Below are 24,752 nucleotides of genomic sequence, written 5' to 3'. Positions count from 1 at the left end.
ATTTTAGTGGATTAATATTAAATGGTCACAGTGAGGAAGCAAGCAGTAGTGCCACAACAGACTAAAATTAAAACCAGGCAAAATATTCTCTTAAGTCCCCATTTTTAAGTACTCAAGATTTATAAACTTTAGTTTTAAAGTTATACTAAAGTACAAACTTTAGTCTTCATGATTTATAAACTTCTACACCAGCAATCGGGATTACTCAAAAAGTTACACTGGCATAAAATCCAGTGGGTACTATTTTTTTCTCTCAATTTACCTACATCAGCTCTGGTAAGAGGAGGATGCAGAGCCGATTTTTGTTTACATATATACCATACTCAGGCAGATGGCAAAAACCACCTGTTATTCTTAAGGTTCATTTCAAACTGAAAACTTTTATACCAGAGACTATATTTCATCTTCGGATATACCAAAAGAATGGTAAGACTTTCTTTTTAAATAGAAGCCAATATGAAAATATTGGAAAATTATTATGCAATTAGTGTGTCAAATGGACACATGTCCTGAGCTTCAAAAACATACTATCTTTTGAACCCTAGACACTAAAATGTCCTTTCCCTTTATGGTACATACTTCTTCCTACAAAAGGACAAATTGTATATGTTTTATAAAACTACAGATTAATTACTGGAAACTTAGAAGAAAAATATTTCACAGATGAATGTACCTATTTGGAGTTCCAATCCATTATTTTGACAGAAATGGAAAATATCATATGCTATCATGTTTCTAATACTGATATTTCTGAATAGGTATTTCTCTAATCTTGTTACACGTTCAAGATAAACATTTCAACAGTCATGCTCCAAATATAACCTATGACACCATCAATTCATTGGGTCAAAACCGAGCAAAGTTCACGTTTCAGTCAGCACACATTCAACACATTAGCAGTTGACATTTGCCCAGGGCTAACCCCAGAGGTCCACCACATGCTCACAGGACCTCCAAGACAGGTGGCTAGTAGCCTAGGAAGACACTGTAAATGCTATTTCAGTTTAATCAGGGCAACAGGAAGGTGGCTTCTGCCATATGTTTCAGAGTAACCAATTAGGTGTGGATTACCTGTGAGGTATCCTGCTGTTTGTGACTCAGAAATAAACAAATCGTGTTTCTGATCTTTGAAGGCACTCCAGACTGAAGAACGAGACAAGATTTCATTCACCTAGGGAAGTAAAACAAACTCTTTGAACATAATGAATTTAAGTTAGCCTCATTACTGAGGACTGGGTGTTGGAAGAAGAACCAAAGAGAAAAGCAAACTTCCAAGACAAAAGGAAAGTCAGCCGAGGAAAGATCCAAAGATGGAGCAAGACCTAGCATTCCTTAAATGCTCTATGCCAGGCACAGGGACAGAGACTTCTCATGAAACCAGACCCGAATAAGGCTCTAAGTCAGGCTTCCTTTTAAAATCGGACACTATTATTTGAACTTATAATTTACTAGCTTGTTATTTGGGCAGAAAGATTTTCTTGTGATAGTAACAACTGGCTGACAGTGTGGCATGACCTCATGAAGTTATTCCCAAGGAAGGGGTCTAGGGAGAAGATGCTATAAACTCAAGCTAAAACTTAAAGCAGTCTTGGGGCGCCTAGGTGGCTTAGTCGGTTGAGCGACTGACTCTTGATTTTGGCTCGGGTCATGATATTGCAGTTTCTGAGTTCGAGCCCTGCGTTGGGCTCTGTGCTAACACTGTGGAGCCCGCTTGTAGTTTTCCTTCCCTCTCTCTCTGCCCCTACCCAACTTGTGCATGTGCACTCTCTCTCTCAAAATAAACTTTAAAAAAATAAAATAAACTTTAAAAAATTATGGGTTGTGACCTATTAGAAGTTTATGAAATCGATGAAGAGGGTTTAATCAGCATGCCTGAGGAAATAGGTTAATATAGAAAGCATCAGAATTCACATGTAAAATGGGTAAACACTCATATTTGATGTATATACATGTAAGTACAAATAACGTGTGGGTAAAGTATACTGGACTAAGACCAAAGACATTTTTGTGTGATACAGATTAAAAAAAGTTTAGGAAATTCCAACTTAGAGGCTTTCACATATCAACATTCAGATCAAATATTGATTGGGTACCTCATGTGGAGGCATAATGGGACACAAAGATGTGAGATGGTCTCTGTCTCTGAAGCGCTCACAGTCTAGTCTAGCAGGGGAAGATACTGCCAAATAATTTGGTGGCAGGCATTAAAGATACATGTGGGGCCACACAAGCCCAGGAGGCTCCCTGTTGTAACCTTGGAATCACTACTGGAAGTAATTACTTGTGAAGGTGGTGGGGGATCTGCTAGTTTGGAAACTATCACATCTGTTTCCTCCCCTTGAAATCGGAAGATGGATGTCAGGGTTACTTGCCTAATTTCATCAAGAGGAATCCTGAGGCAGTTTAAGGATAAGACAACTGCCTGCCTAGAGTACCTCTGCTTGGCAAGTTCAGAACACCCACAGAAAAACCCCCAAATGCTTCAAATATCTTCAATAATCCTGAATACTTCAAATCTCAGTAATATTAAATTGTTCAAATGGTGGTACTGATAGAATGGGCAATGGCATAAAAATGTTTCTTTAGTTAGACTTTACACAAAGACAATGGAATCACTAAAAGAAAACTTTAAGTCAATTTAAACCTATGAAAGAAAATGAGTAGGTAGTAACACTCCAAGTGTCTATCACTGAATGAATGTATAAATTGTGGCATATACATACAGGAATACTTCAGCCATAAAAAGGAATGAAGCACTGATACATGCTCTAACATGATGAACCTCGAAAACATGCTAAGTGACAGAAGCCAGACACAAAAGGTCATGTATTGTCTGATTCCATTTATATGAAATATTCAGCATAAGTGAATTCACAGACAACAAAGTGGTGGCTGCCAGAGGCTGAGGAAAGGGACAAATGGGAAGTAATTGATTAATGGGTACAGAGGTTTCTTTTGGGGTGATAAAAATGTTTTGGAACAGATAAGGTGGTGGTTGCATAACACTGTTAATATACTAAACACAAATTAATCATTCACTTTAAAATGGTTAATTTTATGTTGTGTAAATTTCACCTTAATTAAATAAACACAGAGCGAGAGAGCATTAGTAGATAATGCTGGACAGTAACAATGAATGAGGAACTCCTCAGAAGCAACAAGAATAAAACCAAAGAGGAAAATTGAATTACTGGGCTGTCTTGAAATCAGCATATGTATGTAGCTGACACACATTGTTAAGTGTTAATAAATAAAGGTGATAAAACTAAAACAATGTTCCAAAATGGCATAATGGGATTGTTAATAAATGTGGTTATCACTATCCAGCAACACATGCTAGAACTGAACATTAACCTTAACCAGCTTTAAATGCTCATTGAATATTCTTCTATGCTTAAGAATTTCAGCATTTTTCTTCCTGAAATGTATGACATACCATCAGCATTCAAAAAAAGAATCCCCCCAAGTCACTACTATGAGGAGAGGTGCAGAGATCACCCATGGCCAAGACCCTTGGTTTGGAGAATACCCTGTCATAGCCAGCAAATCAAAGTCACCCCTGTGTAGACTCACCTGTTCTCCATGCTGCAGGCTTCGAGTCATGGCCTTGAGAGCTTTAACAATCTGAGCTTTAGTGGCTGCTGGGCTGTCAAGATTTTCAAGACCAATGCCTTCGAGTAATTTTAAGAGGTATGGGACCAGATCTACTTTCAGGGCCTAGAAGAAAATATAAAGCATACCATAAACATGCTGAAAAAAATGTAAACCATACACTGAAGAAACAATTTCACTCCCAGAACCATACCTGGAAGACAACCTCCTGTCTTTCATTTTAACATAGATGAAGATTTCTTTTACAGATCTAATAACAATGACACTTTTTTTTTTAACTTTTTTTTTTTTTTAATGTTTATTTATTTTTGACAGAGAGACAGAGCATGAGCAGGGGAGGGGCAGAGACAGAGGGAGACTCAGAATCCCAAGCAGGCTCCAGGCTCTGAGCTGTCAGCACAGAGCCTGACGTGGGGTTTGAACTCACAGACACGAGATCATGACATGAGCCGAAGTCAGATGCTTAACCGACTGAGCCACCCAGGTGCCCCAATGACACTCTTATTTAAGGAGATTTTATTTCATGCCATCAACTGTTCTAAATGTTACAGACTAGAAACATCTAGTTGTTGTCATTACACATCACAACATGTAATGACATAGGCACTACTATTATTACTGATGGAAAAATCAATGCACAGAGGGTGAAACCTGTTGACAGGGAACAGGCAGCAATGCAATCTCTATCTGGAACTACAAAGTGCAGAACATGAGCTTTTAGCCACTATACTGGGCTGTCTCTTCTATGACACTATAGTAATGGGCACAAAATTTAAAGTATCTTAATATTTTTTTCACATTTTTTTAAAACATCAATTTTTGCATTTACCATACATTTCCTGTCAGTCTTAAAAAGGCTAGTTAACATTCTGGTATCGCACAATTTTCAATACCCACGCTAAAACTCAGAGGGAAGAGATGGAAGTAACTAACATTTAGTGAGTATACCTCCCTTTATAGATACTGTTCTCCTAACAACCCTGTGAGGGAGTTAGAATTTTACTTCCCAGATGAAGAATCTGAATGGAAGTTTGTGAGTCATGCCTGAGGTCACAGAGCCATCAAGTGGTAGCACTAGCTCAAGCTGTTTCTAACACAACTCCTCTCCCCAGCCAATTATAAGTCTGAACTTCAGGGCATCCAAATACCTCCTTGAGATGTACCCAGTACTTCTGAACTGCCTAAATGAGGGATGGGAATAGGAGACGGGGGAGGAAAAGGGGCTGGGAGAATAGGAGGACCAGATACAAAAATGCAGGGCCTTGTACTGAGGCTAAGGGTGTCAGCTGTCACTTTGTTATCTGGTGGTAATGGGAAACCAATGAAGGGTTTTTAAAATGAACAGTAACCCAGTTAGAGTTATATTTTAGGAAGATCACTTTTGTGATAGTTTTTGTTCCTTCAGTGTCTGTCTACACTACATTCGTACCCACCAAGTCTTATTTTCATTAGGTGGGTAGTCTCTTTGGAAAAAAAAAAAAACAAAACAGTAGAAATCTTGGCATGTTCTTAAACATGACTTCAGAATCAAGGAATCACTAAACAAAGTGAATCTTTCCAAAGATAATGAAACAAATTTGACAAAGCAAGCTAAGAATAAATGCTTAGCAGAAAACCAAAATTCAAAACTTAAATATCACAAAAGTACTCTGAAGTTGGTTAAGATTCCTGACAACTGGCCCACCTTTCTCAGTGTGTGTGTGTGTGTGTGTGTATGCATGCATGTATATATAGGCATGTGCCTGTTTGTATATAAAATATAAAATCATGCATGCATTAACCCACAAATGATCTCTTTACCAAACCTATGTCAGAGAAACCAAATCAGTGCTAAACAAGTGAAAATCTATTTGCCTGGTATGTTTGTTTTCCTGAAATAGTACTGAATCTAGAAAGTCACTTACTTGTGCTACTAATTCATTCTGCTCCTTCTGAAACATTCGATTAATTGCTTCACAGGCTAAACCAACAGTATCTGGTCGTTTTTTCATCCCATTCATCAGTGGGCCAATGGTGTCCAAAGATGCCATGGCTCGAACACACAGCTAAGTGTCCGAAAAAAGAAGTAAATACAATAAACACAGTAAATACAAGAATAAAATATATGAAAAACCTACATTCAGCTCGAGTTTAATAATGAACTCAAATTCAGTCTCCTGTTAATTACATCATTTAAACTAGTTTAAGAGTTGCTAAATACCACTGGTTCACATGCAGAAAGGCACAGGGTAGGAAGCGGATGTGTACTGCAATGTACATTAATCACAAAGAGGAAACATAAATCAATTCCAAATTTATAAGCTACTAACTGGATTTATCACTACCTCATTTTCAGACAGGGCATGGATAATGCGGATGGCACTCTTAGGAATGGCATTGTTCCTATGATTCATTGCCTGGATCACTTTGGGGAGGTGGCCCAATGGTGGGACCTGGTCAGCCAGCTGAGGCTGTGCATTGAAGAGACATACTGTTGCCATTGTCAAAGTTTCCAAAGTTTCTCCCTAGAGGGGATAAAACAAAGAAACAAACTATAAAATACTGACAAAGTTAAGTCCTAAACATCCTTGGAAACTATTTGGTGTTCTACCCTAGAGATCTACAAGTTCTACGTGCTGATTTTTTTAAAACTGATTCACAAATCCTAAGAAAACAACTATCTTCCCATCTTGAAAAAAGGCATGAATTCAAAGTCAAAGGACTTTAAGAATGTGATCTTTTTTTAATGTTTATTTATTTTTGAGAGAGAGAGAGAGAGAGAGAGAGAGAGAGCGAGCAGGAGAGGGGCAGAGAGAGAGAGAGAGGGAGACACAGAATCTAAAGCAACCTCCAGTCTCCGAGCTGTCAGGACAGAACCCCACACAGGGCTCAAACCCACAAACCGTGAGATCATGACCTGAGCTGAAGTCAGATGCTTAACTGACTGAGCCACCCAGGCGACCCAAGAATGTGATCTCTTAATTAATCTAAGCAATCTTTCACTGGGCCAGGTCACATCTCATTTCTGTTGCAGGTTTAAGAGAGAATCTCCCAAAAGTTATTACCAGAAAGTTTTAGTCAGTGTTATAAAAATGTCAGTATCAGGGAACATCATTAGTTCATGAGAATGCAGAAGTCATGAAATGGGTATCCTAGTTCTATTAAAAATCCTATTGAAAAAAAATCCTATTGAACCGGTTTGGCTGCCATAATGCACTTTCTATTGTGGACTGCGAAAAACCTATAACTTATCCCATTTTATCAGACGCGTACACCCACAGCATCTGGAACAAACATGGAAATTGGGATGGGCCCCAAAGCCAAGGTGATAGGGGAGGAAAATGCTGTGTTTTCCCCTAAGTTTCTGCTTTTTGAAGATTTTTTTTTTTTAGGAATCTATTTATGTAGCAAAAATCCTAGTAAACAGAAAATGAGACTGAAAAGTTATGTACGTAAATATTTGGCAAAATAATAATACTTTTTAAGTTGTGCTAAGCTAATGATAGTAACTAGTAATTTCTAGGTACTTGACATGTGCCAGACATTATTCTAAGTACTCTCCATATGTCAAAACTCACTAAAACCTCAGCCTTAGGGACAGGTGTCGTGATCCTTCCATAAATGAGGCAGACCACGAAGTACTGTTCAAGGTTACAGAGCCAGTCAGTGGTGAAGCTGGTACTGGGATCCAGGACCATCTAATAACACAGCTTGGGCTCTTTATCACCTTGTTCCATAGTCAGCCTGTTTAATACAGCCAACAGTCACGTACCTCAGTTATTTTTACTCTAAAGGTTTAAATAACAAAACCTTATATAGTATAAGGCTACTTTCTCACTCCTGCTTACCTTGTAGCCTCTGCCTTTGAACACAGATACTAGGTTCACTCTCCTATCACTCTCCTATCAATGTCCTTCACAAGGGTCACATATGGAAAGCTGAGTGAAGTACACTAGCAGGACACACTTCTAGGGGAGCACCGAATGTTTGTGTTTTTCCTTAAACTAATATAACCATTGGAGATGAAGCTGCAGATACCTTCTTTTAGAGCCTCTATACTTGCCAGAGATAGCAATTTGTCAATATAGACATCTCCAACTTTGGTTCAGAAATAACCATGTCCACTTTTGAACATGCCTCAAAAATAAGATGAATGGGCATATCTGAATTTGAACCTGGCTGCTGTATTGAAAAAAGTAACCAATTCTTAATGTATGGGCCATGAGGATGGTGTTTTAACAGAAACCCCATCAGTATATTTAGCAAACTACTGGAAATGTTTTGCTGATGGCTGAAGCTTACATGAGGATTGTTCTTCTCCAGGAGCTCAGTTAATTTTTCTAATAGTGCAATAAGGAATTCTCTAGGCTTTCTTAGAACCCACGCTGGCTGTGCAATAAAGATTCTCAAGAAAACTCCTCCAACAGCAAGTTCACCCTCTGCTTCTCCAAACACCACAGCAAAATCTTCAGGCAACTTTAAAGAAAGAATCATAATCAAGTCACTTAATCCTTAGTCACACATGACACAAAAAATGCAAATCCCATTAAATAGTCATTAATATAATCAAATTATATACTTTTATATAATCCCTTAATAAATTTCAAAAAAGGTACTTTGATTACTTACTTAAAAAGTGAATATTCCTAAATTTAAAACGTGACTTCCCAGGGGAATTCTTAAGTGTCTTAATGACAAAGTGTCTAACAGTTATCAAACTGATGCAGTAGGAATTAAAAAACAGCAGCAAACAGCAAACTAAAAATACAATAAAATGTAGAATTCCTTCCTCTGAATAAAAGTATATTTTACCTTCCAATTTACATCAGGGTTATCTCGCTGATTTTTAAAGTGCCTTGGGGAAAAAAAAAGTGAGAGGGTAGAATATCAAACTTCAGTCACAAAATGCACATTCATCAATTGTTAGAATAAATATTAGAGAGGTGATGGACAAATAGGAAACATTTGTCCTTTTTGGCGATTTACCTGAAGGCGTTACTTACTCTAGCATCATTTCTCTAACTGTTGTAGACACTTTATCTCTGGAGCTATCATTCCAAATTAACTCAGGATTTTCATGAGTTCCTTCAAAAATATGTACAGCAGCTTCAGGGTTGTCTCTCATGGCATCCATGAAAACGCTTGGTAGAAATTTCATTAGCGTAATGCGGACCTACAGCAGGGGGGTTGAGAGAGAAAAGAGATCTACTGGTGTCGGGTGTGTTCTGTATTTCTCTAGGATATGATAACTGTTGAATTTTGTGGTGTGGCTGATCTGAGCCGTAACTATTATCCAAAGTTCTGGAGTGGGAGAAGGGATCCACCCTAGTTTATGCAAGGGTAACTTTAACAAGACTTCCTACTTACCTATACAGTTTCACTTCATCTCAGTCTCACATTTAAGATACCTGAAGAAATTCAATACTGCTGACGCATGTAGTGTCTAGGGCACACCTTGCTGGATCATACCTTGCACATACTGTTCCTTCTTCCCAGAATACCCTTATTCTGGTATTCCAGGCCTGTTCCCCCAACCCTGCCCCATGCTCCCTGCCTTTGCAAACACATTTTTCTCATTTTTCTCACAAAGTGGCCTTTGTGTCTTTCAAGTCTTTTTTAGTGTATTTATTTTGCTATACTATGTTTTTATATTATACTGTGCCTTTTTCCAAAAAGGACTTAAAATGCAGCTTTAAAAATAATACAGGGGTGCCTGGCTGGCTCAGTTCGTAGAGCATGCACCTGTTGATCTCAGGGTCATAAGTTCGAGTCTCACATTGGGTGTAGTGATTACGTTAAAAAAAGCAGTAAAAATAATACATCCAAAACACACACACACACACACACAAATTGAAAATTACACTGAGGCATTATAATAGAGGGAAAAGGAAGGTTGGGAAGTTTTCTGCTGAGGTCTTCACTTGGTTTTCTCTCCTTTATATCACTCAAGCCTGTGCTCAAACTCATCCTCTGGAAAGTTTCCCTGACCTGGTCTGTCTCACTCATTGCTTGTATTCTCAGGCCCTGGCATGAGAGTCAAAAACTTATTTGAATGAAGACTAATATAAAGCCAGCCACAAAGGAAATAAAATAATTTTCTATAATTGACAGTGATATAGTACACATTCAGTGTAGTAAATTTATACTACAAATTTAGTTCTGAACTTGCTAGGCACCCAAGAACTGAAGGAAACTATCAGTTACATAATAGAGAACATCCACCAGGAATTATTTCACTTTTTTTTTAAATGAATAAGTTTATTTTTAAAAATAAAAAGATTTTTTGGGGCGCCTGGGTGGCGCAGTCGGTTAAGCGTCTGACTTCAGCCAGGTCACGATCTCGCGGTCCGTGAGTTCGAGCCCCGCGTCGGGCTCTGGGCTGATGGCTCAGAGCCTGGAGCCTGCTTCCGATTCTGTGTCTCCCTCTCTCTCTGCCCCTCCCCCGTTCATGCTCTGTCTCTCTCTGTCCCAAAAATAAATAAACGTTGAAAAAAAAAAATTAAAAAAAAAAAAAGATTTTTCAACTTACTAAATTTTAAGAAGTATCTATAGAACCAAATGTCTTGGCAATGCAGGATACTAATTGTCCTTCAATGTCTTTTATTTATTGTACTTTCTGTAATTTATTTTTTTATAATTTACAACCAAGTTAGTCAGCATATGGTGTAAGAATTATTCCAGAGTAGATTCCTTAACGCCCCTTACCCATTTAGCCCATCCCCTCCCACAATCCCTACAGCAACCGTCTGTTTGTTCTCTACATTTAAGAGTCTCTTATGTTTTGTCCCGTTTTTATATTACTTTTTCTTCCTTTCCCTTATGTTCATCTGTTTTGTACCTTAAAGTCCTCATATGAGTGAAGTTATATGATATTTGTCTTTCTCTAATTTCGCTTAGCATAATACCCTCCAGTTCCATCCACATAGTTGCAAGGCAAGATCTCATTCTTTTTGATTGCCAAGTCATACTCCATTGTGTGTGTGCACATATATATATATATATACGCGCACACACACACGTTATACATACATACCACACCTTCTTTATCTATTCATCCATCGTCGGACATCTGGGCTCTTTCACTAATTTGGCTACTGTCAATGGCGCTGCTATAAAATACTGGAGTGCATGAGTTCCTTCAAAACAGCACACCTGTATCCCTTGGATAAATACCTAGTAGTGCAATTGCTGGGTCATAGAGTAGTTTTATTTTTAATTTTTTGAGAACTTCCATGCTGTTTTCCAGAGTGGCTGTACCAGTTTGCAATCCCACCGGCAGTGCAAGAGGGTACCCGTTTCTCTACATCCTCGCCAGCATACGTAGTCTCCTGATTTGTTCATTTTAGCCACTCTGACCAGTGTGAGGTGGTATGTAAGTGTGGCTTTGGTTTGTATTTCCCTGATGAAGAGTGACATTGAGCATCGTTTCATGTGTCTGTTGGCCATCTGGATGTCTTCTTTGGAAAAGTGTCTATTCATGTCTTCTGCTCATTTCTTTACTGGATTATCTGTTTTTTGGGTGTTAAGTTTGAGAAGTTCTTTATAGATTTTGGATACTAACCCTTTATCTGATATGTTGTTTGCAAATATCTTCTTCCGTCGGTTGCCTTTTAGTTTTGCTGATTGTTTCTTTCACTGTGCAGAAGATTTTTATTTTGATGAGGTCTCAATAGTTCATTTTTGCTTTGGTTTCCCTTGCCTCCAGAGATGTGTTGAGTAAGAAGCTGCTGCAGCCAAGGTCAGAGAGGTTTTTGCCTGCTTTCTCCTCGAGGATTTTGATGGCTTCCGGTCTTACGTTTAGGTCTTTCATGCATTTTGAGTTTATTTTTGTGTATGGTGTAAAAAAGTGGTCCAGGTTCATTCTTCTGCATGTCACTGTCCAGTTTTTCCAACACCATTGACTGAAGAGACTGTCTTTATTGCATTGGATATTCTTTCCTGCTTTGTGAAAGATTAACTGGCCATAAGTTTGTGGGTCCATTTCTGGGTTCTCTATTCTGTTCCATTGATCTGAGTGTCTGTTTTTGTGCCATATTTCACTCTTCTTGATCATGACAGAATTCAATTAGAAAGCAACCACTCACTGATATTAAACATGTAAGTAAAACAATTTCCGTAATGCAAATTCTTTGACTATAAGCCTTCAAAGTTATGTCCAAGTTACTTAGTTATTTGGCACACAAATTAGGGTTGGCACACAAAAGCCAAATTTGGCCTGCCACTGTTTTTATATGTAAAGGTTTACTGAAACACTGACACAACCATTTACACAGTTACTATCTATGGCTGCTTTCCTGTTACAAGGGCACAGCTGAGCATTTGTGAAAGAAATCAGATGACCCAAAAAGGATAAAATATTTTTTACGTGGTCCTTTATAGAAAAGTTTACTGGTCCCACCCCTACCTCGCACCATGTACAAAAATTAATTCAAATGGATCTAGGATATAAATCCAAGAACTAAAACTATAAAACTCTAGTAGGAGGAAACACAGCCATAAATATTTATAACCTTGGAATAGGCAATGATTTCTTAGATATAAGATCAAAAGCACAAGCTACAGGGGGCACATGGGTGGCTCAGCTGGTTAAGCAACTGAGTCCTGATTTCCATTCAGGTCATGATCTCATTCCTGGTTTGTGAGTTTGAGCCCTGTGTCAGGCTCTGTGCTGGCAGCGCGGAGCCTCCTTGAGATTCTCTTCTCTCTCCCTCTGTCTCTGCTCTTTTCCCACTTGCTCACACACCCTCTTCTCTCTCAAAATAAATACACTTAAAAAAAAAAGAGAGAGACTGGACTTTACCAAAATTGAAAACTTTTGTACTTCAACAAAAGGCACCATGAAGAAAAACAGAATGACATTCATGGAATGAGAGAATATTTGCATATCATATATCTGGTAAGGACTGCATCCACAATATATAAAGAACAATTATAACTCAATAGTAAAAAGACAAATGACCCAATTAAGGGATAAGCAAAAGATGTGAACCAACAGACATTTCTCTAAAAAAGATGTACAAACAGCCAATAAGCACATGAAAAGATACTCAACATCATTAGTCACCAGAGAAATGCAAATCAAAATCATGACATACCATTTCACACCCACTAGGATGGCTGTAATCAAAAAAGGTATCTAAAAACAAATGTTAGATAAGATGTAGAGAAATGAGAACCCTCATAACTGCTGGTGGGAATGTAAAATGGTGCAGCCATTTTGGAAAACAGTTTGACAATTCATCGAAAAATTAAATAAATGTTACCCTTTGATCCACAAATTCCTCTCTCAGAGACATAAAAATACATACCCACATGAACACTCCTACACAAATGTTCACAGTCACATTATTCAGAACAACCAAAAGGTAGGAACAATTCACGTTTATCAACTGATACATGGAAAAGCAAAGTGGTATACCTATACGATGGAATATTATTTGGCAATAAAGTACTAATACTTGCAATAATGTTATAAATTTGAAAACATGCTAAGTGATAGAACCATTCACGAAAGAACACATATTGTCAGATTTCATTTACATGAGATGCAAATGCTCAGAATAGACAAATCTAGAATGTAAGTTAGCAGTTGCCAGGTGCTAGGAAGAGTGACTGCTAAAGGCAACAGGTTTTCTTCCTGGGTTAATGAAAACTGACTGTGGTTACCCAATCTGTAAATATAATACAACCATTGAATTGTTCACTTTACATGGGTGAACTGTATGGTATATCAATTCTATCTCAATAAAGCTGCTAACCAAAAGGGAAAAAAATTTCTGACCCCAGTTCTAAAATATCTTCCTGCAAATCATTCAATTAAGGAGCTGTTACTTGTATTGTTCCCATACAAAAAGTTTAAGTATAAATATATTCACTTGATAAAATTTGTCCCTCATATAGTTGAATTTTTTTTTTTTAACGTTTATTCATTTTTGAGACAGAGTGTGAGGGCTCAAACCCATGAACTATGAGATCATGACCTGAGCCAAAGTTGGGTGTTCAACGGATCAAGCCACCCAGGCACCCCTGTCCCTCATGTATTTCAAAGGTCAAAAGATACTGAACAGCTCAAAGTCAACTTCAGTATTTATTTTAAACACCTAAAATGTTATCTAAAACACTGTACTACACAACTCTAGCTTTAAGAAAGCTCAAGTATTAGGGGCGCCTGGCTGGCTCAGTAGGTGGAGCATGCATCTGCTGATCTCAGGGTAAGCCCCATCTTGGGTACAGAGATTACTTAAAAATCAAATCTTAAAATTAATTAATTAATTAATTTAAAAAGAGGGTGCCTTGGTGGCTCAGTCATTTAAGTGTCCGACTCTTGATTTCAGCTCAGGTCATGACCTCACAGTTTGGTTTGTGAGTTTGAGCCCCACATTGGGCTCTGTACTGATGGCAAGAAGCCTGCTTGGGATTCTCTGTCTCCCTCTTTCTCTGCCCCTCCTTGCCCCTGCTTGTGCGCCCTCTCTCAAAAGTAAATAAACACTAAAAAAAGATTCTCTCTCTCCCTCCACTCCTCCCCCCGTGAGCATGCTCCTTCTCTCTCAAAACAAATTAACTATCAATTCTCATACTTTTGTGGGCCCTTTCAATAGAAATCCAAATGTAATCCCCCTCAGTTCATCAACCCTTGTGATGACAGACTATTAACTTTATTCCCAAAGTAAAGCTGTTTCAGGCCCTGTGACACATTCTCAACATCTAGAGAGGAGACCAAACACACACACACACACACACACACACACTAAATCCAGATTACTTCACTGATGCAAAATTAGACTCCGGAAGTGAGGGCTCAGGAGCCTTTATTTCAACATTTATTTATTTTTGGGACAGAGAGAGACAGAGCATGAACGGGGGAGGGGCAGAGAGACAGGAAGACACAGAATCGGAAACAGGCTCCAGGCTCCGAGCCATCAGCCCACAGCCTGATGCGGGGCTCGAACTCCCGGACCGCGAGATCGTGACCTGGCTGAAGTCGGACGCTTAACCGACTGCGCCACCCAGGCGCCCCAGGAGCCTTTATTTCAAGACACATTTCACTGAGGTGCTGCTTCATGGGCTGGCACAGACAACGCTTCAGTGAGCACTACTTCTTTTCAAACTAAGTTAATAATAAAAGAAGACTGACTACACCTATGTCTGGACAAATTCTATTTAGAAGTACTGTTTTGACAGGTTCCTGATCCACAAACTGGACCATGATTCCAAAAATCATCTGGTCACCTCCAGACTGTGGATGAAAAGATCTCCCTGCAGAGTGGAGAGGCTGTTACACTCACATGCCTGTATGGACTTACTTCCCGAGGGCTGTGTATCCTTACTAACACAGATGTGGTGGAGTGGGTAAGAACATAGATCACCATCTCCCCTTCACTAGCTACTGCTACACAGACCAATCCTGACAGTGTCAAAGTCTAACTTAATTATCTTGTCTTCAAGGAAGTTAAACAGTTTATCACCATAATCCAACACACTCTTAACACTTCTCATTTCCAATTCAGACTTCTCCAACTGTAACTCTTCTCAAAGTAGTAATACAGAGCAACAATTCCAAGTATGCCAATCCTCCAACTTTCATATCAAATCATATCCTCATCTTCAACGTCATACTTTGGTAAACTTCATGAAATCGGTATCAACGTAACAGATTTAACAATCAATTTCTTTCTAAAGACCCATTTTGTGCTCACCTTTGGACCTATTAGTTTGTCTGCGGTCATTTTAGCAAAAAGTTCTGCTGTTTGGGCTCGAACCTGTGGATGTGTTGAATTGCAGAACATATCTAATAAGTAAATCAAAGCTCCTATGAAGGAAAAAAAAGGATTAGCATTTATACTATAAAGAATAGGACTTGTCTGATTAGTTGAATTCATTTTCAACTTCATTTCAACTTAATGCAGTTTGATTTTTTTTTTTTTTAATTGTAAGCCCTCCAAAGCATTCTTCTAGTTTATCAGACTACACATAACAGTTCAAAATAAGCTTCATCCTCACTGAGCAGGACTAGATGAGAAAGCGCTCATACAGTACCTTTTGCCATTGCTTCTTTGATTATTTTTGTACTTGAGGTCAAAGCATAAAGAGTTTCCAGAACAAGCTGACGACCTGCAGGGTAAGAGACATTTCAAGGAATGCATTATCATCACATTAGCTGACATTTACTGGGCATCAATTCTGTGCCAGGCACTGACCCAAGTGTTCTACAGAGGGTATCATACTTAAATCTCCACAATAATCAGCGACTTCAAACAATGTAAAGTTACACTGAATAAAGACTGTTACAGAATTCATAGTTTGAAAGTGTAATTTTATATTTTTATCTCATTTAATCTTACAGGTAAAGTAGCTGACACCTAGAAATCTCAGCCTACTCTGCTGTCATTTCTATTTTGGACTTAATTATCTGTCTTCCACTGTTTACTAAGGGACTTTAAATACATGAAATGTTTACTTAGCCTCCCTCTGTCCCCTCCAAAGATTTGTTTTCCTTTCAAACTATGTTTAAACAGGGGTGCATTTTCAATGATGTATTGTTGCTTCTCTTAGGAACCCCCTTCTGAATGTTTGTTCTCCTTTATGTGAACACAGCCCAGCCCAGTGACCAGCTTTTATTGTTGCTTCAGGGTCAGCCTCACCCTTTGCAGCCTCCACCCTCCTTGCCAGCTCTTTACACCCCTTTGGGCACCTATCATTGCTATTTGACTCTAGGAGAGTGAAATCTAATAACCCCTAGAGTCAAAAAGCAATAAAAAGAAAGAAAAACCAACTACAAATAACCTACAAATGACTTTGAAAAGCTGTCATTTTAGAGAACTATTGCAAATGTCACTTATTAAAACAAAATTATTCAATCGAAATTCGACTCCATTCAAGTCACTGAACACAAAAGAAACACCTAAAGTGTGCAAGATACCAAGGCATCCATTAAATGAATGAGACAAGTTCTTGCTCTCACAGAGGAAGACAGGTATGAGCCAAGAGTGACATGGGTTCCAAGAGGCTGGCAAAGAACTGAGTAATATTCTGTTAGTGGTGATGTTGGAGTCATAGTGCAATGGTCTTTGAAAAGCAGTCTCAAGGTTGTTTCAAGCACAAATACACACAATGTTAGACAACGGCACAATTTAAGAGGAGCCTATATTAGTGCAGGCTGTGATGAAGAAATAAGATAGGTATATTTTTAAAAACTAATCTCATACAGGAATGCAGGACTGAACTCTAAGCTGAAAACAAGGTAATGTTCATCTTAAGCACTTTTTTCCTGTCATCCAAGACCAATGATGTTTCTTTATAAACCGTGCGTCAATTCTCAATTACTTACATATATATCATCCTCAGAAAACTGAAAAACCCAGTTATTTTTCTTTACTTTTTGACCTCTCTCACCTCCAACTTTCGAAATGGAAAATACAAAACACTTTTATTATTTATGTATAACATAGTTAGGAAGACAACTTTAATATAAAAAATGCCACTTAAGAGATTCCAAAGTAAACATGGCTGTGTTTTGTCAGAAGTTTTATATTATCTATGTAACTGCTCCCTCTACAGGTTGGCCATGCTGTGGTTTTCAAAATTCCATTCATGAATATATATACATACTTGATGGCAATGAATGTAGAAGAGCCAATAAATTGGACAAAACCATTGATTCAGCAATATTGTTGACACAATCTTGGTTAGATGTCACTATATTCACAACCTGAAAATTAAATCAACAGGATATTAAGAGTTTGGGAAATAATTTTGGACATAAATCAAATTAAGTCAGACCTAAATAAATCTGAGGCTTCACAAAAGTGAAAAAAATGTTTAGAGGACAAAATAGTTAATTTTCTTTTCCTGGTTATTTATTTTTTTGAAGAAGAGAGAGAGCGCACAAGCAGGGGAGGGGCAGAGAGAGAGAGGGAGAGAGAGGGAGGGAGGGAGAGAGAGGGGGAGAGAGAGAGAGAGAGAGAGAGAGAGAGAATCCCAAGCAGGCTCTGCAATGTCAGTGCAAAGCCCAATGCAGGGCTTGAACTCACAAACTGAGAAAATGACCTGAGCTGAGCTGAAATCAAGAGTCGGAGCCTTAACCGACTAAGCCACCCAGGTAACCCGCAAAATATTTTTTAACAGTTTGATTTTAAAAGAATGTCTTTATTACTTTGACCTTTTGAGAAATAAAATGTTAATGCTCGTATATATATTATGTACTTTAGCTTCCTATTAATTTAGAAATAAATATTGAACAAAAGAAACATTTCAGCACCAATTCAAAATCTTGAGGTTATTAAGATGTCTTTGATGCTATACTGGTTCATGCAATGTTTTCCAATCACAAAACTGGGGAGGGGAGTGGTTAGGAAGATAACAATCCTCACTAAACAAACATTAAAAAAAATTAAAAAAAAAAAAGGATGAACTCTCAAGTCTAACTTTTATAGTAAAGATCAATTTTGATTCACTTGAACCATGTGGTCAACCAACAGATCTTAGATTTAATAATGTTCATTTAAAAAGTTACAAGGTACATGGAGGAATTAAGTAGAGGAACATGCTTAAGATTTTTTGACCAATTCAACTTGTATTATTTTATTAAAAATCTTTAAACCAAAATGCAATCTAAGAACACGTTTTACAAATAATTTAGAAAATGCTCATAAACCTGTTACAGCAGTGTTCTTTACAAGTTGTGTTACAAAATGATCCTGGGAGCTTACTCTGGGTTGCCTAGACCATAAGCCCCCTACAGCTAGGGACTTCCTGCTTCTCCCAGAGGAAAAGGCTGCACCAGGCTTCCCATGGGACCAGTGCTTTGATCTCCTAAAGGAGGGGTTTCCAAGTTCTCTTGGACCTCCAAGGCTCATAGGTTCTGGGCAACTGGCTTTCCTAGCCAGCTCCTGTAAAGAGTGTTAACACCCCAGTTGTCTGTCTGTAACCCTCACTGAAAAGGCTGCTTTTGTACTAATCCACAAAAAGGGATAGCAACTGAAGGGAAGGGGCGGTGGGATCTGTCCTCTGAACACAAACCTACAGTGTGTAGCCAGCAATATGCCCTAGGTCTCTGGGGACACTGGGAGATCAAGGAAACCCTACCCCCTATTCTTGTCATCTGTGTCTTCCAAGCTTCTCCAGTAAAGCCCAATCCCTAACCCACACTGCATGACACTATACAATGCATCCCAAGTTCTGATGCATGACAGACAATGACCACACAGGGAAGCACCTTGAGTAACACTGTGCAGTTTGCTCTTCAAAATGAATACGCTAATTCAAATTTTAAGACCATATTTACTTGGCTTAATAAGCAAAATGAAAAAATAAACACACATGGAAATTTCCAAATTCAGATGGTGATTAATTAAGGCCTAAACCACATACAGTACTGGTAGGAAAGGCAACATGCTTTAATATAAAATTCTTTTACCTCTAAAGCCAACTGCTGCACTTGACCAGCTCCATGGACTCGGAGAAGAGAAAATATTAACTTAAAGTGCCCAATGCATTCACTTTCAGAGCCTAGGGAATAAGAATAAAAATGTTTATCTTTTATTTCTAAGCAATGTTCTAAATGACAGACCTTCAGAAAACCAATATACACTGTTGTTTACTGGAATTCTAAGTCTCTGATCATCTTTCCTCAACATTTCTATCATTAAGTGAGTGAAGTTCCTCTAAGCAGCAGTAAATCTTAAGAGGCAAAGGATAAGAATTTCTTAGGTTTGTTTTGTTTTCATTTCCATCCACACCCCTAGACCTCAGGCTAAAAACAATGTATCAAATACACACTCCAAATACAAGTTTAAAAATAAGGGTGTAAGGTGGTATTTTTACTCTTTACCTCTAGATCTTATAGCTACCCCCTCTGCCTAATTATATTTTGGGAGTGTGTGACATCATTTGCCTTTTGGTTTTTAGACTGAATTGGAACTCTGCTGGTTGAGGACTACATCATAGACACCTGTATGCATATACAAAGGACTACTTGCAAAAATACATAAAACTGAATAGTATTTCTTCCGTTTCTCACCCACCTCAAACCCCAACCCCATATACTTACTACCATCTTGTTGTTAACAGAACAAAAACATTAAACATTAAAATTTTGTTCAGTGTATTTTTCCTTTTACTGTATGGTAGTAAGAACACATATGGTGTAATCTGTAATTTTTTGAGACTTCAGAAGAAAATTCACTAAGACTCCTTGACTTAAAAGAGTCTGAAAATATTCCATTCATAGGTTGCTTTTAAATTCATTTTCAAATCACTAGATCATCATAATATATACTGAAAAGAGCAAAAGAGTACCTAAAAGTTAATAAAAATCAATAAAAAGGATTTGGGGTCTTCAAGTAACTTATGTTGAATCTGTATTGTTTTAGGTTTTATATTCCATATCTGTTATCAAAGTTAGAAAACGCTTTCAGATTTTCACGCATGCATCTCCCTGGAGTCAGGCAAGACATTTTTGGAAATGTCCTCTTAAGGTCATTTAAGAATGAAAACTCTCACTTTTTTATTTCAATTTTTATATACCAAAAGCTTCAGTCAGTTTCTCAAAACTATGTGTCAGGTAGCAGAGAAGGCAAATTAGATCACCTAATTAATAAATCTAATTTAAGCACTTATATGTCAACTTATGTCATCAATGTGAAATTTTACACCATCAAAGTTATTCTACCTTTTCAACTCATTAAGACTTATTTTCTCTTAGAGATATGAATACTTCTAAACATGATGCCTTGACCTCTCTTTCCATCCTACTGTTTATAGGTAAAAATATGAGCTCAATTCTTGTTATGTTATACCAAGTAAACATTATAACCAAGTATACTATTTTCTTTGAGTTTCTCTGATAAAATTGGGAATTTTTAGGGCCCTTCTATTTTAAGGATCTTACTGATCAAGGGTATAGTCACACACCTGGATTATATTTTATGACATTTCTCAGAGCCTCCAAAGCCATTTCCACTCTTGGCAAGCGGTCTCCGTGTTGCTCTGACTCCACTTTTGCAGCATGTGTGATAGCCATGAATGTGTGGAGGTACTGGGCCTGGGAGCCTATATAATCCAAAAGACTTGCGGCAAATGCTTTTGGAACCTAAATTGAGTGGAGAAATGTTTACAAACACGTGTGCCCCCAGAAATAATCATTAAAAAACTCCAGAGCAACACCTTCCCCCACCCACTCTCCGGCAAAACCTTCAAGCTATGGAATGATTAAATTATACATACACACAAACATCTATGAATTGGGGGTTGTGGGGACAACACCCAGTTGCATTAGAAAGTGTTTCAGGGCACCTGGGTGGCTCAGGCAGTTAAGCATCTGACTCCTGATTTCAGCTCAGGTCATGATCTTACAATTCATGAGATCAAGCCCCGCATCAGGCTCCGCAATGATAGCAAGGAGCCTGCTTGGGATTCTCTCTCCATCCCTCTCTGCTCCTCTCCCGCTTGCAGTGTGCACACTCTTTTCTCAAAATAAACAAACTTAAAAAAAAAAAGTGTCCTTTAACTTTTGTCCTAGTACATTAGAGATCTAATATACTGCCATTAGGATCTTAGTATAACAATTCTGAATTAGAGTATCTCTTCCCTTTACAAATCAAAGCAATTGATAGTACAATATGTAACTTCTATAGTTTGGTTATATTTTTATATTTTAAAAAATATATACTTATGGTATCAATTCAAGGGACAGTTTTCAAAGAGACTTCACAAATAAATGAACTAATTCTGCTTAACAGCTATTTATATATATTATCGTGATAAATAATATATATTATGGTTTAGTAAATTCTTTTTTTTTCCAAGCACAAACTTTAAAACAGTCTCCCTTCTTCCCTCCTTACATGGCAACCAACCACAAAAATCCTCCTTGTCACTTTCCAAAAAAGTAACTTGTGCTGTTACTGTGACACTCACTTGCTTCTCAAAGTGATTAGGGATCACCACAAGAAATGGCATGGTTTGACCTCATTTTCTAAAAAATCTCTTTGCTTTCCACGGGTATTTCCTTATTGTCCTCTAATAATTGGCCAGAGAAGTACTTCTATCTGGTGGATGATGGAGTGAATGTGTAAATGACCTTGCACTTCCAGGAGAGACTAGTAACTTGGAGGCATATGCACATGACACAGCTGGGAAGCATTATGCATAAAATATAAAAAATAGCTGGGCGAGGAATAACTTCTTATTCATGAATCCACAAAATCAAATTCTTCAACAGGCAAAATAAAGAGGCCTGTAATGGTACCCCATCACATACCCAGGTTAGTATGAAGCATTAGGCAAGGGACAGGTATTTATTATTTCTGAATACCACACCGAGAAATGAATAAACTAGCAGCTTTCAATAACAAATGACTGAAGGTATCACACGAAACTAAAAGCACAGAGCTTACCTCTAGTTGGAAAGTAGGGACTTCATTATACACCCTAACAAAAATCTCCCCTACAATAAGTTCTTTGGCATGATCGCTATAGACAAATTCTGATCCATAAGTTTTGTCACAATCACCCTTTTTAAAAAAGAAAACAAGCTGTTAGTTGTAAATCAAAATCATTACTGTCTGGTTTACAAATCTAACCATATTCAATTTAATAACAGATAAATAGCTTAAAAGATCCATTCCTTTTCTAGAGGAAAAACAGGGTAGGAAACCAATCATAGCACTCAATATTAATGTTTATAATAATATGAACTCTGAAATAGGCATGGAGTTATGTTATTTTTTAGTTCAAAGATTAATACTATAACCCATTTTAAGATTTCAAAAGATCACAGAAGTCAGCCAATGAAGTGTCTTAGAGCTAGTGTTTATAAAGCAAGTATACGACACTTGGTTCTTCTCATTCCACTCAGCAGACATTTGGCCTAGTCAGCTATAGAGTGATGGAGCTCAGAAATGAACACATTTGGACTGGCCTTTAAAAAGTAACACGCTGAATCAAAGTGCTGGAAAACAGAGTCTCTGAATAAAAAAAAAAAGACAGGATACTGTTACAGAGATTGCCAAACTGAAGAGTTTCCACTTAAGGAAAAGGAAAAAGACAGAAAAGAGGAATGGGAGAGAAACAGTCCCAATGAAGATTCAGGTTGAAATTACACAGAATTTAAGTTGGACTGAAATCATATGTAAAAGTATACAATAAATTGTGAAGTATTAAACAAAGAGAAGATGCTATTATGTCCCTTCTGGTAAAGGAGAGATGTATAAAAACGTGAGATCCATTCTCCCCAGCTCTGCAATTTTCAAAAGACTTCTATCTATGTAGAGTTCTGAGTGACTATCATGAAATGAGTTAAATAGTTCAGGACATAACTGGTGTTTATTGCATAATAACTTCTAAACACACAGACATAACTGTCTGCTAACTCATCAAGTCTCAACGATCTAGTATGTGGATTATACAAGCCTTATCCTTATTGGGCACAGTACAGTCTTTTGGGGTTTTTTTGTTTTTTCATAGCTTAACAGATTCTCCACCAGAAGATGGCAAGACAAGAGAAATCATTCAATTCTGATACCAGAAAGCAACTCTGATATACTCAAAAAAGAGGCTGAAGAGAAGAGTGCTTTTAGGTAGAAAAATTCGTTACAATGGGAAGAGCTACATGTAAACTAAACAGTAACAACCACAAATACAAATGTATCATTAAATACAAGAACACTGTTCTTACATGGACCACATATTAGGTGGCAAAAACCTATAGGCTTAATTAACACCAAATGGAGACACAATAAATACATTTCTGTTTTGTCAGTACTAAGTTATGTTTCCAGAGAATATTTATAAAAGTTACCCAAGAAATTTATGAAACAATAACATACTTTTTTAATCATGTTTTCTTGTTGGGATTCAAGAAACTCAAGTAGTTCTGCTCTTGTAGAATTGTTCCATATCAAATAGGGGCTCTCTGTGTTGCTGTTAAGCATCTTCAGAATCTAGGGCACAGAATATTACTATTTTGTAACATTTGGAAAAAAATAATTCAACTTATCATTTACTGAAACTGCTGATCACATGCCAAGCACTGTAACAAGTGCCTTAGATACAATGGACCTCAATAATTCTAACAAGTTTGCTGATATCATCCATTTTGCAACTGAGAAAAATCAAAGCTGAGAGTAATCCAGGGATTTGTCCCAGGTCACACAGGCCTTAAGTGGGGAAACTAGGACACAAATTGGAGTCGGTATGACTTCACATCGTAACATTTGCTCTGCTATGGTGAAAATTACATGAGATAGTTGTGTTGAAACATTTAATAAACAGTAAACATGAGCTTAAAAAGAATCATACCATACTGCCTTTACATAAACAAATCAGAAAACAAAATCTGTCTTTCTGAAGCATACTGCTATGAAGGGAAATAAAACTGAGGAGCAGAGAGTCACTTTAGATTTCCTTGGCCAAACCCGGACTCAAGGCTGCATGAAGCAGTTTTGAAGACACAGCTTCTGACTGCTTAGCCATCCAGTGTGCTTTCCCACTGTTTATTTAGCTCTCCTCGATTAGCAGTGTTATAGAAAGACTTGAGACTCTCTAATACAAACTTCTTAATTCTACATTTACAGAGCTCTATAGTAGGAGGAGAGTAGCAGGCTATAACCTTCCTCTTATACAAAGCCATCTAACCTGTTTTTAAAACGTTTTAACTACTAGTTAAATAAAATGATTGAAAAAATACATTCTTAGGAAAATTATAAAACTTTGAGAAATGGCAGTTTAAAATAAGCATTTTGAAAAATCCACATGGAGTTTAGGCCAAGATTCTGAAATGCTACTTTTCTCCCCCCACCACCCCACCCGACAGTTTATCAACAACCTGTCAGCATTTCTGGAAAGAATGTTTTCAATCAGCAAAATGCATCATGTATACTTTGCATAGAGAAAGTACAAACATCGGGAGCAGTATCTAAAGCTCTTCCCTCTTGGGGCGCCTGGGTGGCGCAGTCGGTTAAGCGTCCGACTTCAGCCAGGTCACGATCTCGCGGTCCGTGAGTTCGAGCCCCGCATCAGGCTCTGGGCTGATGGCTCGGAGCCTGGAGCCTGTTTCCGATTCTGTGTCTCCCTCTCTCTCTGCCCCTCCCCCGTTCATGCTCTGTCTCTCTCTGTCCCAAAAATAAATAAAAAAACAAAAACAAACAAACAAAAAAAAACGT

At 37.8% G+C, this 24,752-nt stretch overlaps 1 protein-coding gene across 3 annotated transcripts in view; it reads right to left on the bottom strand.

Annotated features, from left to right (window-relative positions):
* Window positions 1-24,752, bottom strand: part of DNAJC13 (DnaJ heat shock protein family (Hsp40) member C13) — a 129,311-nt gene that overhangs the window by 7,513 nt on the left and 97,046 nt on the right. For all 3 annotated transcript variants that reach the window (XR_005792057.1, XM_040480197.1, XM_040480198.1), the window contains 14 exons: window positions 23,418-23,531; window positions 21,987-22,103; window positions 20,503-20,680; window positions 19,007-19,098; window positions 17,200-17,299; window positions 15,628-15,702; window positions 15,288-15,400; window positions 8,595-8,764; window positions 8,404-8,446; window positions 7,894-8,067; window positions 5,937-6,116; window positions 5,517-5,657; window positions 3,574-3,717; window positions 1,072-1,171 (listed from right to left, as the gene is read on the bottom strand). Coding sequence is in view for 2 of the 3 variants with exons in the window: in XM_040480197.1 (XP_040336131.1) it covers window positions 1,072-1,171; window positions 3,574-3,717; window positions 5,517-5,657; window positions 5,937-6,116; window positions 7,894-8,067; window positions 8,404-8,446; window positions 8,595-8,764; window positions 15,288-15,400; window positions 15,628-15,702; window positions 17,200-17,299; window positions 19,007-19,098; window positions 20,503-20,680; window positions 21,987-22,103; window positions 23,418-23,531 (1,741 nt within the window). In the remaining variant the exon portion in view is untranslated. The remainder of the gene's footprint in view (window positions 1-1,071; window positions 1,172-3,573; window positions 3,718-5,516; window positions 5,658-5,936; window positions 6,117-7,893; window positions 8,068-8,403; window positions 8,447-8,594; window positions 8,765-15,287; window positions 15,401-15,627; window positions 15,703-17,199; window positions 17,300-19,006; window positions 19,099-20,502; window positions 20,681-21,986; window positions 22,104-23,417; window positions 23,532-24,752) is intronic.

Source organism: Herpailurus yagouaroundi, unplaced genomic scaffold, assembly GCF_014898765.1.
Source record: "Herpailurus yagouaroundi ecotype Mexico unplaced genomic scaffold, PumYag 159, whole genome shotgun sequence".
In the NCBI taxonomy this organism is placed as follows: Eukaryota; Metazoa; Chordata; class Mammalia; order Carnivora; family Felidae; genus Herpailurus; species Herpailurus yagouaroundi.
This window is presented reverse-complemented; position numbering and strand designations above follow the sequence as displayed.